General features: G+C 36.4%; 1 protein-coding gene across 2 annotated transcripts in view; it reads right to left on the bottom strand.

Moving 5' to 3' along the window:
* Positions 1-3,728: 3,728 nt before the first annotated feature.
* LOC131065062 (protein-ribulosamine 3-kinase, chloroplastic) overlaps positions 3,729-17,532 on the bottom strand; it is a 206,644-nt gene continuing 192,840 nt past the window's right edge. Inside the window, exons 9-10 of one of the 2 annotated variants that reach the window (XM_057999462.2) lie at positions 9,299-9,351; positions 3,729-3,963 (exon numbers count right to left, since the gene is read on the bottom strand). In XM_057999462.2, coding sequence (XP_057855445.1) covers positions 3,960-3,963; positions 9,299-9,351 — 57 coding nt within the window. In that variant the 3' untranslated portion in view covers positions 3,729-3,959. The remainder of the gene's footprint in view (positions 3,964-9,298; positions 9,352-17,532) is intronic. The other variant, XM_057999461.2, reaches the window with a different exon arrangement.

Here is a 17,532-nt window from a genome sequence, read left to right as displayed (position 1 = left end):
TCGATTGCAGGATGGAACAAACAATGAAGCAGAGGTACAGGCGACACTTATGGCAACTGAGTTGGCCTTAAACATGAAAATCCAAAGGCTGCATCTGGAAGGAGACTCCTAGGTGGTCATCAACGCAATTGCTAAGAGCAATACTCCATCATGGAAATTATCTCATTGGGTGGTGATCATCCAAGAGAAACTCAACCTCTTTGAGGAATTTCGGGTTTCCCACGTCAGGCGAGGTACCAATGCAGTGGCAAACCTACTTTCCAACATTGGATGTGACATGACAAGCCAAATGGCCAAGTGGTGGAAGGGAGACGACATAGTGTGGAAGTCAACTTAAATGCAGTCCTAGAAGCATGAAGCAATCAACATGCATGCAAGGAAGCCCGAAATGACAGTACGTCCTTTTGAAGAATGCTGCAATTAATGAGGCAGTTGCCGAGTGTAGAGTACCTGTTAGAGATGATGGCAGAGTGCAACAAATGTGTTGCGAAATCTCTTTCCTTTTATGACATTGATCCTGCATTTATGATCCGTCTCTAACGACGGCGGAGGAACTTAACTCCTTTGGTTTGTGAGCGGAGTATTGAGTCTGTATTTAATTTAATTGATAAATGGTTTCATGTCATTCACATTGTAGAGTTTGGCGTTAATAATTTGTGCAGGTCCAATGGAGGCAAATTTCACTTTGCGAATTGAGAAGAAATTGGTCCCATTTCTGGGGACTGTGTCGAATAAAAGAATGCAGGGCTTCTTCAGGTACAAAGAGGAGAAATTATGGAGTGCGGTGCGCCTGATGCTAGGAGAGGAGGTGTCGCACATCCATTTTCGCTATCAAACGAATATGGAGGTGTATTCCTTGATTATGGCATGGGCATGGGAGTTTGAGCCAGAGGTAGAAAAAATAAAGCTCACTCTGACAAAATTGATAGACGGGGAATACTTAATCAACCTCGACTCCATTTTGGAGTGGGTTGTCCCTCAAATAGACATTCGTATTAGGGAGGGAGACGTTGAGAAAGAGCTATTGCCGTTTGTTCGAGGGCCAAAAAACCGCATTAAGGAACAATGTCGTGAGCAAGCTTGCATTGGTTGGGAAGCCATGAAGCTCCGTGTTAAGCTAATCAGAACATATGAAGTATTGAAGGCTCTCAAGGTGGTGGCGCGTATAGAGGTTGGGAGAGATCTACGAGATAGATTTGAGGAAGGGCGGACGGTCCAACTGCTAGCAAGTCTAGAAGGTGACCCCGATTTTGAATGCTTGGAATGCATCCCGAAGATGAAGAGTGAAGCTACAAAGGGAAATGCACTGGCAGATATCGCAGAGGAGGAGAAGGTGAACCAGAGCGATAGTGAGTGAGCGGCCATGGCGCCATGGTGTTGTTTACTTTTACTTCCACTTCTGTTTTTGAAAATACTTTTTAGGCATGTCTGTAATAATTTAGTGCAGAGATGCACATAACTGGTTTTATTTCTTTGTTTTTAGCTTTGAATGTTTTCCATAGTAGGTTAGGACTGTGAAATTTTGGGCCGATGTTTATATCTTTAGTGTGGCCTTGGATGATTGCATATCTTTTGTTTGAATCAATAAACTACAAAATTACCGATCAAAAAAAATAAAAATGGTATCAATCACAATAATAATAATAATAATAATAGTGTTCCTACTTAAAGTCCACTTTTTTTTGGATAAGGATAAGAATGAATATATAAAAAAAAAATCATAATCTACAAAATATTAGAAATCTCTTCTTATTATCATTTTTTTCCAAACCAAGATAAAATTTTTCCAACAAATAAGGCATCAATTGGATTTTCATCATTATTTAAAAAAAAAACACCACCAAAACCAATGATTTGTTTAGTGGCTAATATTCGCCAATTGGCTATTTTTAAAAATTTGGATAATAGTTCAAGTTTTAAGGTGACCTAAATTGCCACATTTTTATTAAATTTTATTTCAATCTTTATTTTAATTGCTAGAGAATTTATTTTATTAAATTTTTGAACTCAAAGATTTGCCCAAATATTCAATACATGGTTGGATCAGATTCACCAAAATTTATAATATTGTACCAACAATTTTTAGTTGCCACCATTGATTCAAAATATAATCTAATGACCATCATTGCATTCCATGAGATAAATTGTACTTACAAGTTGTGATACTCATGGAGGTTGAGTTGGTTTTCAATTGTTGGCCTCAATGGAAATCAATGGTCTAAGAACAATTTTGGGCCCCATGAGTATTACAAATTTTAAGTACGTTTTATTTGATGAAATACAAAGAGGGCTAGTGTACTTGATTAATTTAAATTAATGCCAGTAACTAAACATAGTAGTGTTTACCTTTTAAACTCATTAATGATTTCCACCTTAGGCCTCTACTTTTCTATAAGAAATTATTTTTTAAATGAAATTATTTGCAATAGTAATTAATATATACTCGAATTATTTTCTAAGATTCACCAAGATTTTCTACCAAAAATTTTTCATGTAAAAAAATTCGCCAATAAAATTAATTCACCAATTAAAATTAATTCCCCAATAAAAAGTATTTTTTTATCCAAAATAAATAAAAATTCACCAATATTTTATATTTTTCTTTGAGGGGGGTTTCTTAAAGTTATCACTGGCCAAAACCCTTTGAATAAAAAAAAACCAAAAAAAAACCATGAAACATGGGGCCGTGTATGCTCAATGTGGTAAGAGCTCTAACACTCTAAAATTAGCACCAGATGACACCACCTCATGTAGTAGAAATCTACACGGACGGATATTTGTGAGGTCTACTCTTGTGCTCGATCTATAATCTTATGAAGGAGGATCAATTCGAAGGATAACAGGACACACACAGACCTCAACCTTTGTAGTTAAAATAGCTTGCAACATCATCTCTTCTAAAAACGAATGATAGTCCTCGACACTCAAGCAACAAGAATATTAGATGACAAGCAAACATGGAAAATAACCACTCCACGGGATACAAGGATAGCAGATATATGGATAAGTACACCCAGAAGTCACTCCCATAGGAAAAGCGATTGGGAGCATTCTCTGAATCAAGAAGAATAAAAAGAATTGCCCCTGGGTCACGTATATAGGAAATAGTGTCAATAGTATTGCACGAAGCTTTAAGAAATGGAGCATCTGGGTTATTTTAGGCTTAGCTCTACCAAATACACTTAAAGGTATGCTTCATGGGGTCAAGGATCCTCAAAACCCATGGTTGTTGTATAGAGTTTGTCTATTCCATCCCATGTTCTTGTGAACAAAAGTAATCTGTAAAACATAGAGGTGTATACAAATTAATAGTCTCAACGTGAGGAGCAAAGGGTAACGATGACAGTAAGATTAAAAAGAAAATGTAAAATCTAGAAAACTTAAAACGGTTAAATACAAATTAAACTTACTGGCAGTTTTTTAAAGCTAAATGCATTTTAAAGTTTTTATTTTTTATTTTTTTTACAAATTAAAAAAATGATATTTTTTAAACTTAGCAAACACGAAAAAGAGAGTAATTGATGGAGACCCTACTTAATTGAATTAGAAGTGAAGAACAAAGAAAAGTTAAAGCAGGAGGTTTCTTAGAATTTTAGAAAGCTTTGTTGAAATGATATAAGAGATTGCAAATAAAACATGCACCACAATTAACAATTTTGTGGTTTGTACTGCACACCTATAAACAATAAATAAACATTGATCATTTTCTTCCAATTTCAACACTTCAATAAAATAATTTATGATACAGCTTTTATAAAAATGCATTTCATCGTATATAAAAGGGCAACTTACAAATATGAAACTACCTGAGGATTACTAAACATTAAGCATTTGAAGATATCTATCCAAAATGGAAGCACAAGATGAACGATAACTAGAACCAAACATGTTATAATGGTTTAAGTAATGATATAACATATACAAGTTCCTTCGCATCTCGAATCCTTCTTGTTTAGGCATCACCTACAAACACAAATATGAAAACCAACTATGGATTATCCTAGTAAAATTACATTTATGCATCATTGACACAACTGCAATACTATAAAAGTAATTCAGTTACTCCATCTTAAAAAAGGGAAAAACTTGAGTAACTTTGAAAAAATATTTTAAGGGTGAAAATGGAGAAAATAAAACTGATTTCATGTTATATGTAGTGAATCGACATAAATGATAAACAATGTAAATAAAAATGAGTAGGATTTTCTTTTAAAAAAAACTATTTAACTTTTACCCAGGAGATTGTATGTAAAAATTAGAGGGGTTATCCTAAAATACTAGGCTGCATCATAACACAAAAGGGCCTACTATTTTAGCCTTCACAGTTCTATGTTTTTTAGATTCTGGAATCCAAAATTAGCACTGCAAATAATAGTGATAAAGAGAGGGAATTGCAGATCAAAATAAGAACACTGCAATAAAAGAATTCCACATGAAAACTCAAGATTTTATACTAGAAACCCTCCGATTACATCCAAGATAAGCCCTCCATGCAACCTACAATGTGTTGGAAGGGTTGAAACAATAGAAATTACCGTTAAAGGTGCAAAAGCCATTTTGCATCCATGCAACCTTGAATAATAGGTATGAACTGTATTGTTACCCTTATGATCCCAACAGTTAATGTTCATTCCATTAAGTATGGAGGCACAACAGAGACATGTCAGGTATACAATATCTTCATCTCAAAAATCCCCAAGGTTCAGAAACACCTATTTATAGACACGTTCCTCCACCCTCAAGACAAATTTGGTCAAACATGAATATAAACATTGTCAACCACTTTCGTTCTACGACATTTCTGGAACGAAGGACAATTGGATGGCAGGGGACGTCGTTTCCAAGATAGCAATCCAAGGGGCCATTTTTTGAGGACAATGGGGGGCATATATATATATATATATATAGAGAGAGAGAGAGAGAGAGAGAGAGAGAGAGAGAGAGAGAGAGATTCACAAGTTAATGAACAGCAGTATAAGAGCAGCAATATAACATGACAATGTTAAAATGATGTTAGATGATGTCTGCAGAAGACTGCATGCTAACCACATTCCAAAAAGAAATTGTTTGTTTGTAATTCTCACACAATACCAGACTGTACCAGACCCTGGCAAATGCACCTTTAATCTCTTTTGCAACTGCCAATAATAACTGATATCAAGAATTTTGAAGTTTGATGCTTTTTTAAACAATGAAATCAGAAATCTACATTATTTCTGTTAATATATTAACTGTTTAATAACTAATATCATTAACTATGAATCTGAATCATGATATATTTATTGCTGTTATACTACAGTTGCTGTTGTCACTGCTTTCATGATTAATTTAACTGCCGTTACAATGCTGTCATGACATTTTTAACAGTCTTTTTTTAATGTTATACTTATGAATGACTTTTTGTAAAACATTATTAAAATTTCTTTTCAATAGGGGATGCTTGGCTGTCCCCAGGACAGTCAAGGGACGTCTGAGACATCCCCAGCTGCCTCAAGGATGGCCAAGCATCCCCTATGTGTTTCCTGACATCCCCGATTTTGGGGACACATTCCAGGACATTTCCACATTTTCCCAATTGGGGTGTGAGGGATGGCCAAAGGTTGTCCCCTAAAGTCTCTCATCCCTAAAACGCCAAGGGAGGGGGACGGGGATGGTGGTTTGAGGGGCGGGGACACATCCCCATGTAACGCAGCAATATAGTAGTAGACAAATCCAAAATAGAAATAGTAATCAAAACATGGCTACACTCCTACACGTTACTGCATGTTTCACCAAACTAAGGGGCACAATAATTCAATCTACAAACAATATAACAAAATTATTCAATGCCTCCATTGTACTACACTCACAAGATAGAGGGCATGGGCCCAAAAGTTGTCATCTTGATCAAATCATGTTAGGCCTTGTAGAATTCAATACAAATTAGAAAGTATACACCACCCATGGACCTGGACAACCTAACTGTACCCTAATGAGCTCCATGGCTCAACTCTTTCTAGCATTTTAGACCTTAGGAACTCTCCCACTCATAGGAGTGCTCTCCTTGATGTCCTAGGTTTAGGCCAAGTGACACAAACTGCTTCAACCCCTCATGTCAATAATGTTACAATTAACTCTCACCCACCTAGCTTTCCTTCTAAAGACATTGCTTTCAATTTGATGTCAAACAATTACCTTTAGGTGATGACATTGCTAGGAAAGGTGACCTTGCTCTCTACCTATAGGTCAAGTTCCCAATTTGTACTGAGTGTGTCATTATCAATGTAGTCCCTCTTTCTCTTCTCAAAGAGATGGGTTGTGATGAGTCCTGCGTTGCTCACACTAATGACACCCTCAGAGGTTGTGATAATCTTAAGACTCCTATCATTAGAATGGTTAATCTCCCTATTGTTGTTGATCCTAAAAACCTGCCTATAGAGTTCTTTATTAGAGACAAAGAAACTAGTTACAACATGATTCTTGAACAGCCTTGGATTCATTGGATGAAGGCCATTCCATCTCCCTTATTTCAAGAGTTCCACTTTCTCCACCTCAATCAAATCCACATCACCAAGGGAAATCCTAATCCTTTGTCTTATTTGGCAAACAAATTATGTCCTACATCAGCAAATCAGCATTTTGGCAGAATTTTGGTAAAATATCAGCCTATTCTTCAAGATTTCCATCTCATTTTAGCTGCACTTCATGGGTTTAGTGTGATGCCTAGTTTTACTGTTACATCACTACCAACCCTCCAACTCCAGCTATACAGCATCCAAGCTGCTTCCGTACCCCTCTTCCAGCAGCCGTACTTCTGTGCCTGGGTTTTCCAGGCTGTTCTAGCTCTTATCAGCATCATCACAGCCATTTATTATTGATTTATTGCTGTTTCTAACCATGTACATCGTCTTGCAACATTTTGGCAACAGTTAGCAATATTGCCACAATTTTTGGAATTGTCATACAAGCTCTACAACTACTTCTAAGTTGGCTGAATATTCATAATTGATTGCCACTGTTTTGTGCCTCATATAGCTGATTATAACTTGCTTGAATTAATTTATCAAATTTTTCGTTGAAGTGGAATATCTAGTTAGTGGCATGTTTAGGTTTCCTAATTGCTGATTTAACATTTTCTTTTCAATAATTACTGATTTAACATTTGTTGCTGCTAACAATCAGTTAATTCATTGCTAAATCAGATCTGATATTGTCTTTTGATTGAAATTCCTAGGGTTTATAAACTCTAATTATTTGAGGATTGTCAAGGACGTATTTTCCCTCAAGAATTGATTATTCAAGTCAACCAAATCTGATTGTTGATTTAATGTTTAATGCAGATCTGAAACTTATATTTGTTGGGATTTATTTGTCAATTATTGTTAGCAGATGTAAGGTTCTGAAAATCAATTGACTGATTTTCCTTAGGATTTAGTTATTGCATTTTGTTTTCAGTTGTTGATATCTGAAAAATACAAAAAAAAAATTGTTTGCTCTCCCAGTGTTCCCAATTAGGGGGCATTACATGGTAGCATTACAAGGCACCCAATGAATACTGATCGATTCAAAATGTTTTGAAGCAAATGCATCGATCAATCAAAACCAAACAAAAACATTGAAACAACTCTCTTGATTTTCCTTCTCACTCAGCATCTCAAGCCTGAAGTGTCCTAGAATCAAGGAAGATTGAATTGAGGCCATTAAGTGAAAATCAAGAAAACCAACTAATTTATTAAACTCATACTGAAGAGCAAACCTAATAACAAGCAGAAATCTTAAGGGAAATGGAGCAAGCTTATGAATGAAAAAGTGCAAGGGAAGATATCTATGCAAGAGAATTCATGCTCTTAGAAGAATTAATAAAATTAGAGGAGTGAAGGCTCAACAACTTCCATCTCTTTGCAACCGATAAACTCAACAAAGTTAGAGCCAATGATGCACCTGGCCACATTAGAATCACAAGTCTTCTTCAACAATTCACAAAACAACATCCAGCAACTCCAATAGTTCCAACTCCTTCCAGCAAGTTTAGAAGATATCAATTCGAGCTCTTAGAAGAATTAATAGAATTACAGGAGCGAAGGCTCAATGCCTTCCATCTCTTCGCAACAAATGAACTCAACAAAATTAGAGCCAATGATGCACCAGGGTGCATTAGAATCACAACAAATCCTCTTCAAAAATTCACAAAACAACATCTAGAAACTCTAATAGTTCCAACTCCCACTCCACGCTTGGAGCCTGCTGCCACCCACAGGACTCTTCCCCCTTGGGAATAGGCCAATCCAGTAGTTGCTCCCCAGCTTAATTAGTTATCTCCATGCAAGCACAAGTGACTTGCCCACTCGCCAGACACATAGTGGCAGCATGTGTGACACATAATCTCCCATCTATGCACAGTAGTGACAAGTTTGATTTTACCGGTCACAGGCTCTTGTTGCTTTTTGGCAGCAAACTGGATTCCAGAATAGAGAGAGTTTCAACAGGATCTATTAACAAATTCATTTTTAAAGCCTTATCTAACAGCAGCGCACAATAAAGATGTTGGGCTGCCATCCCTTTGCTTTTGCTTGTATGTTCTTCAGCCTATATATGATTGCGAGCATAGAAGTGTTGGTGTTGGAAATAAGCCACACCCGGACCGACGATGGACTGGTCCAAGAGGGGCCAGTATCTCAGTGGTAGAGCATTCCAGCAGTGTATGGAAGGTCCTAGGTTTGAGTCCTAGCTGGTCCATGTCTCAACATGGTATCAGAGCCAGGTCCAGGCTAGGAGCCCCGAGCACACGAGAGGTGTGGCTTAAGGGGGGGTGTTGGTGTTGGAAATAAGCCACACCCGGACCGACAATGGACTGGTCCAAGAGGGGCCAGTAGCTCAGTGGTAGAGCACTCCAGCAGCGTATGGAAGGTCCTAGGTTCGAGTCCTAGCTGGTCCATGTCTCAACAAGAAGCAAATATCTTTCTCAGGAATTTCTCCACATACTAAAAGATAAAGATATTTTCAGTTTATTGGGATATTATTGGGAAAAAAGGGAAAATATCAGGAGCCCAAAAAATGCAAAAAAACAAAACAAATAAAAAAAGAAATAACTTATGTATTTTACATTTGAAAACATCCTAATTGCATCATGAGTGAGAGAGTGAAAGTAAACAAGAGTATACACCATGAATTTTAAATATGAATTTTTCTGATTAATTTTGAGATCAATAATTACAGATAATTGTAATATAAATCTCTAACAATGTAAATAAAACACAATGATAATGAACCCTTCATGCAAAAAAACACAACTAAGGTAGTTAAGTCCTGTTAATCCTACCATTTCTCCTTAACCATCGAGTTCAAAAGACTAATCCATGCACGAAATGGTACCTATAATGTTAAAATTGACAACAACAGTCTGCACAACCTCTTCGAATACCTCAAGTTTACAGCAGGGGCAAGAATCCAGCCTAGCATTTCAGGACTGCAATGCCCCGCCTTAATAACAATGCTTTATATTAATCATTAAGATAAGCAATATTTCTTATAATATTGCCTTTATTAAGGTGCATAGGCCATTTATAAAATTCTCAGAGAATAATGATAAAAAAATTTGCAGGTCTGAGGCTTATCTAGAAAAGAAAAAGAATTATCACGATATTACCAGTGACATATTGGTGCAAATTTTGATCAAAGTCATGGTCAACGATATTTGAAAAACTTGCAATATTCTCAGGAAAATGTCATAAACCCTGCCCAGAAAAAAGATATCAGGATACAAGGCAATATTTTAAAGATATCTGATTCTATGATTTGGAGTATCAACTATTGATCTAAACTGCACTTTGTTTCCAGGGGCTGATTTCCTTCTGTCATTTCTGTGCCCCCAAGTTTTCTTGCCCTGAGTTTTGATGTGTATATTTTAGAGGGCTAATTTTGTTTCTCCTTTTATACATCTTTTTTTATTTTTCTTCTGATTAACTACCTTTCTTGGATTAGAATCACTGACCTAGGGATTTTGCAGACCTTCTGTTGTCTTAGGTGATCACGGAGAGGAAGGACATATTCATGACAGGAATGGCATCTGAATGAGATGTTTTCATAATCTATCAACTATTTCCATTCCATTACTTGCAGACCAAGAATAAAGTGGTTTGAAAGATGTTTGTATATTCGCTAAATAAAATCAAGCACATGTTAAGTACTAGCACTGAGCATGCAGACAACTAATTCAGTCTAGTTTACATGCAATCAGAGAAGTCTCCAATGAAATAGGCCAAATGGAAGGGAAAGATAAGTACAAAGATAATGTTATAGACAAGAGAGGAGAAAAATATGAGAGTGATTCTCATCAGATAACCCTGAGATAATTAGGGTTGATTGGGCTACATGTGAGGTTGGCTAGGGTTTGAGTTCCATCAACAGTAATAGGTTATGGATTTAATCCAGTTTTATTAAGAAAAGGCTAGTGATATAGGTCTCATGCCATATAACTGATATTGAGCGTTTTGCTTTATATTGTCTTACTTTCCTGAACTTTCTAGCGCATATGTTTCTGACTAGTCTACTGCATCGATTCTGGCAACAGTCAGATATAGCAGAATTTATTTTGGTCAATCTATGCTTCTAGCCTTAATAAATTTTTGTTAAACAAAGTTTGAATTTTTTTTCAATCTATGATTTTAACATTAATAAATATTTGTGTTACCTCTCACAATTTTCTCATTATGATACATTCATAAAAGCAATAATCTGCAAAAAATCGCGACTATACTCGATTAATCCTGAATCTTGAAGCTAGCCGATTTATTCCCCAGAAAAATCGTTGACCAAATTTTCAATAATTTTTCGCATTTAAATCACATTAAAATCATGTTAAAACCCCCAAAAAATGGCAAAAAAAGTGAAAAAAAATCATTGTAAAAAATTGCAAAACCCTTGAAAAACTTGTGAAATTACTGAATTGCTTAGAAATAGGGTTGATCCAAGACAAAATCAACGTTGAAAAAGTTTATTATTTTGTCCATTTTTGGGGAGTTCATCATTCCCCACACTTCATTTGTTCAAACCCATGACCTCAACAACCCAACAAAGGTAGAAAGCCCGCAAGCTCAATGGCCCAACAGGGGTTTGAACTTTGGTGGCTGCTTCACCAATGGAGTGTTTCTACCACACCACTAAAAGCCCGAAGATATATATATATATATATATATATATATATATATGACAACAAACAAGCTTACATAGTTGTAATAAAAGAGCCTCCAAAACACAATCATTAAAATTTGCCTCTACCTAAAATAGTAGTTGCAAGCTGGGTATTGCCAAAACCAGTCGCTTGCTAATCTTTTACTTCAGCTAAAAAAAAAGCCTTTTGTTGAATCCTACCCCATATAAAAGACTTACCAATTGCCATCAGGGAATATAAAGCTTTGCAACTGTGGAATATGATTTGATAAGCTTTCTCAAATATTGAACTACCCCTAGAAAACTCCTTGCCTCAATCACAATGAAAGTCTTGGATCACTTCAATCAAAGATGAAAATGTGCAAAAGATAGCAAGAATTAGGTCTCAACTTCCTTATAACACCTTCCCACTTAGCTCGAACCCTAAAAGTGACTCAATGGGGCGTTTAGGGTTAAAATGTTATATTTCTCATTTTAAGTTGCCAAGTGCATAGAAAACGACCTTTTTTCAAATATAAAGAAATCCGTTCATCGAAAGGATCCGAGTCAAAAGAGAAATATTTAGAAAAGTCCAAGACCTTTTCAACGAGCTATTACACCAAGGGATATGCATCCAGATGAGGCCAAAAACCCCTTATTACTCCAAAATGGCTATAAACATAGCTTTATTTAATTAATTAAACGCTAACTTAGGATATATTTAAATATATTAAAAATATATCCCAAATAGCTGTAGAAGGCTCAATGACTCCAAAATCCTGAAACGAAACTTGTCACCTGTCTGTGACTGATGTCGGAAATCATGGATCAACTGGCAGTCTCATCCCTAAAATCTAGGGATGCTCCTAGAAACTAGGAAACACACCCAAATCTCCTGAAACTGAAACCAAGGAATGGTCTCATGGAACCCCAACCCTGGACACTGTCACAACCTCCTAAAAAGTAGGAACTGCCTCCTAAAATGTAGGAACTGCTTCCTAAAATCAAGGAACTGCTCCAAACTGGCTCCAAACTGCCTGTAAAGCCAAAATCCAATCACTATATGCACTGAATGAGTCCCAATCAACCTCTGCTAGCCTACGAGACTCCAATGATAGGCCAACTCCTCTGCCTCTGATGTCCACTCTAGAAAGGGGACATGACAAAAATGGCTTTCACTTTTACAAAATTCCTAACAATAGCTGGATCTTTGTCTAATAAATTTTGATCTCAACTACTTCATAGACTTGGCTAATCTTAAAAAGTAGTTTGTGTCTATTTTTCTACAATTTTTTACGATTTTTTAAAATCCATTTTTTTTACCCATTTTTTCAAAAAATCTTATACTTTTGATTTGCCCATTTTTTCCCCAAAAGATTTTTGTTGCTATGATATAAAGCATTGCAATTGTGGAATATGATTTGATAAGCTTTCTAAAATATTGACTTAACCATACAAAACTCCTTGCCTCAATCACAATGAAATTCTTGGATCACTTCAAAATGGCTTCCACTTTTACTATTTGTTTGTTAACTTCTGATCTTAGTTACTTCATACTCATAGACTTAGCTAATATTTGATCTCAGACTTAGACAACTTTTTGGTGACTGCCCTCTTAAAAATTTAACTGAATATTTGCCTATATAATCAGCAATATGAATATAAACAACAAAAAGTCACTTTCTACAATTCATGGGTTAAACTCTATTTTATTTGCTCTTTATATCTCTATGCTATGGAAATGACCCAGATTAAAAAAAAAGTTTCTCTTTTTCTACAATTTTTTATGTTTTTCTAAATCCGATTTTTCCTCGATTTTTTTTAAAAACTTATACTTTTGGTTTGCCAATTTTTTCCCCAAATGATTTTTGCTACCATTGACTTATCAAAAACAGATTTCCTAATGATTCGTTGAGCTTTCAGCAGGTATTTGAGATCTTCACTTCTTTTCAGATTTGGGTGTTTCTCTTAAAATCTGGGCCTTCTTTATTTAGCTAACAATTATTTCTTGGCATAACTAACACTAGTAGGAATCTTTAAAGAGATCATTGCATATAATGCCTCTTAAGCATAAACAACATGGCAAGCAATAATAGAACCCTTGTAGATGACACAATTATCTTGAAATTAGGATATGTCATTCGAAACTTCAACATCTGTTCATACAGAATCAGATAACAACATCTATAAATGAATTGAGATGATATAAATTTAATCCACTAAAAAGTGCAAAAAGAATATAGTTTAGCTGTCAGGTATTGATGAAACATGTCATACAACTTAATATTGATACAACAAAGTAAAAGCAATTATACTAGCAAAGATTGATCCATATTCCTTAAGTACTCAAACTAAATCATGCAGTGACATTATTTTTCATATTAAATTGAATTGTATAATCTTTCTTTTCTTTAAAAAGGGTGAAAAGGGCATACCCTTCACTTATTACCCTTTGTTTTCATCACTTTGTATGGGGTGTCCTCATTACATGGTCTTGTTGTGCCTTGCACATACTCCCCGTCGTCGACAGGTACCCTCTTTGGTTGTTCACCTCGTCGAAGCCATGAGTAGGATTTTGTTAGGTTGGCAAAGTGGGAAGCAGGAGGAGGAGAGAGTATGACCCCAAGGTGCCGCAAAACTTGAGAAACATTATTCAGGCTAAGGTTTCAAAATTTGTTGTCGAAGTCCAGAGTAGAGAGAGATTAAGTCCAGGTAAAGTACTCAGAGGCAAGACACCTAAGGATGTCCCCACAATGGCAATGCACAAATTAAGCTACAGACAAAGGAGGAACCGTATGTTCAGAAATGCAAATACTTTCACAACTTTGTTATCCTTGCCATCATATGCCAAATTTTTTTCCCCAAAGCATAGAGTTCAAGCAAGTCTTAGAAGCCAAGGAAGGTGGAATTAAAACAACTTTGTATGCTTTGAATGAAGGGATTTGAATATGTTCAAATACCAAAATGATTTCTTATTCCCCTCCAATTCGCCGAGAATCCCTGAGCCTACTAGAAAACATGTAGAAATGTGAGATGGGCGTCAAATTTAGTGAAGTCATTATGTTTTTTTAAAAGTGAAATGCTTTCTTTTGCACTTTCACCTCTATTCACCGAACTTTTCCTTTATGTGGCTGGGCGTTAAGTTAAACGCATGAGGGGGGTTTAATAAAGTTCGTATGTTTCAAACCTAAGGCGCCCGTTTTGCATTTTTTGCTCCAAAAAGCTGAAGTTGGGCCAAGATAGGAAGCGTGGATCGATTTAAGTCAAGGCGCATTTCAAATTTGTCTTCAAAGTCACCAAAAGTAGCCAATGTGGGAAAAGGCGGGGGTTCGAACATAAAATGTTTCATTTCTCTTTTCTATCACCAAATATTCACCAAAGCTGAAAGGGGTGATTATTAAGTGAAGCTTGTAGGGTCCTTTTAAGAAGTTGGTTCAATAAAGTTCGTACAAAGTCGCCCCACATAGGTTGCCTTCACAATACCGAAAATTTAAAAGTACTTTGGTGTTGACAAAAATAATGAAAGAGATGACAACTTAAGTTCGAAGGAGGCATTCTTTTCTCGCCCCTCTTAGACACTGAAGATAATACCAAAATGCGGCCCTGTAAAGTATGAGATGATAAAAAAAGGAGCCAAAGCAAAATATAAAGTTAGGGCATTTGCCCATATAAAATATAGACATCGTCTTGCTATCGAGCCTTCATACATCGATAAAAAAGCCGAACTAAAAGTGTCTGAGAGGTCAAAACAAGGGAAGGTTCAAGTTTTTTTCTTTTTTTTAAAGCAATCAGTTGGCTTTTGATCTTATTGATCTCAATGAAAGCACCAAGATACCCGAGCTATTTGCCGAATTTAGGTTGGGCGAACAAGGTAAAGTTGATTCACATATTTTCAAAACGAAGCATTCTTTTCTTTTAACACCTCCACTTTGCCGAGAAGATTCCTAACTTTGTGTTAGTGTGTTTCATTTACATCGCTAAAAGGCTGCCCTAGCTTCGAAATAGGTACAACCAGGTTGAACTTTAAACCAAAGCATGAGGAAGGCAAACATTTAAAAGAGCAAAGTAATTAAATACATGATTGATTAATCCTTCAATTGCTTGTCTATGCGGGATGAATGGCATTGTGAGGATCGAGAGGACCCAACACATAGATAAAGGTGTGATCGTAGCATGCAAGATCAAAGTTATGATCACAGAGCATTGCCTGTGAGGAATGTGTTGCGTCGCAGAGTCAGGGCCAAATTGATGCCATTTTTCTAGTCTTTGGAGGACAATGGCCGACATTCAAAATGTTGCAAAATTATCCAGCAATAGTTATGCACAACTCGGAATAGTAGAAAATAAAGTTGTAAAAGCGAATAGGGATTTATTATAAATGACTACCTATGGATCCCGTTTAATGCAAAACAAGGGGTACACAGGTTAGTTATTGCCCAACTATCTGATTTGCCTTGAGCCCAGAGAATTCTTGTCATCTAGCTAAAATTGATGTAAAACAGTTGTAGGTAGCTAAGAAAGTGGTTGAAAGTGGCGGTTGGGAAGTTACTAGGCATGGGCTAAAGTTGTCAGATTTTCTAGAAAACAAATCACAGCCATTGGATGGCTTCAATCCTAGCCACTGATTCAAATTGTAAAAATCTATAAAAGGCCAGTGCCTCTCTTTTATTAAGGGTTCGATTTTAGTGGTTAGAAAGTTTAGATAGCTAGATGTTTTAGCAGTTAGCAGATTAGGAGTAGAATAGGACTGTTGGACAAAGATTGTTGTAATGACAGTTGGAACAAATCAATAAACATTGAAGTATGGTGTTTGTCATTTTGTTCCCTTCTATTTGCATGGTTTCTTTTCATCAGATTAGCTAGTTAATGTTCAGTGATTTTGATGGTGAAATGTGAGGGTATCTGATTTGAGTTCAAGTTCATACCATTGGGGGCTTATTGATTGCAAGTCTCTGTGTATGGTTAGTCTGAACCCAAAATTGTTTTTAGTTCAATTGTAGGTGTTTATCCCAAGCTGCGCCAAAATTGGGTGCCTGAATGAGTATCTACAGTCTGAAAATCTTTCATTCCCTTGGAGCTTGCACTATCATTGTGGAGCTGTGAGTATATCTCTGGCTAAGAAGGGGTTAGTGTATGTGAAATCTGTCTACCCGCAACATCAATCATTACTATCATTGTCCTTAGGTTTTCTAAACCCTATCTCTTTGCATTTAGTTTCCCAGCTTGAGATTCCAAGGCATCGTTAGATGCAGGCTAACTTGTTGCATTTGTAAGTCTCCTTGTGTTTACCAGCAAAACACATCAATCGCTGAGTTATCCTAAGCCATCAAGACTTGACAATTGGAACCTTGAGGTTGCCCCCTTTGATCATTTTGAACAACATCAGGGATTTCCTTATTCAAGAGAGGATAGGATACTTAGCATTCTATTTTGTGTTAACCAAAAGAGTAGCAGTACAATTTCCTACATCAACAATTCCTAGCACATGGTCTTGACTGATTTGACACTACCACTAACTCTAATTTCCCATTCTCAGTTTATCAATTTTCATTCCTAGATAATATCCACACGAAATGAACCACATTAGTTCTGCAGCATGGATTTGACCCTTTGATCAAAATTTAAAGTTCAAACCAAGCCCAAACTAACTCAATTTTAACTAGCATTATGTGCTGACTCTTACACCAAAACTTTTGAATAGTATTCCTAGGTCATGCATAAAACTTAACAATACATCATGTCTAAGTCATTATCCATCTATTACTTAGCATCACTTATCATTCCTTACCATTCAGAACCACTCATTTCTAGCATCATGCCTCTAAGAACCACTCTTTCCCATCACAACACCACTCTTCATTAGCTATTCCAATTGCATTGTCTCTTTGTCATCAAATTCCAAACCCCTAGCTCTTGCACTAGGTCATTGCATCACTCTTTTCACACATTGTTCAAGTATCAAGTTTCACACATTTCCAGGCCTATACAACCTGAGTTGGCCTAGTGGTGGAGAAGTTGTGCTCTTGAAAGAGAGCTCACAAGTTCAAATCCCACAGGGGGTAAGGTATGTGTTGTGCTCACACACACCCTTTTTTTTTCAACATGGACCCCTTGTTTTTTTGTAATTTGCCCTAAGTATAAGAGAATGCCTAAAGGATTCGAAACAAGTAGAAAGGAACAACTGTTTGGGCATTTGCTCGTAAGAAATATGAAGTCACCTTTCCCCATGCCTTCAAGGGCCGAAATAAAACCCGACGAGAGAAGCAAGCCACATAGTGAGAAGTTGAAGCAAATACCAAAACGCAGGTATATCATTTAAAGGAAATTATTCCCTTTCTTTCATTCGCCCTCCAAATCACCAAAAAATCCCCATGAAAGGGAAGTGCGAAACAAGAACGGAGGGTA

The sequence above is a fragment of the Cryptomeria japonica genome, chromosome 11 (assembly GCF_030272615.1).
Source record: "Cryptomeria japonica chromosome 11, Sugi_1.0, whole genome shotgun sequence".
Lineage (NCBI taxonomy): Eukaryota > Viridiplantae > Streptophyta > Pinopsida > Cupressales > Cupressaceae > Cryptomeria > Cryptomeria japonica.
This window is presented reverse-complemented; position numbering and strand designations above follow the sequence as displayed.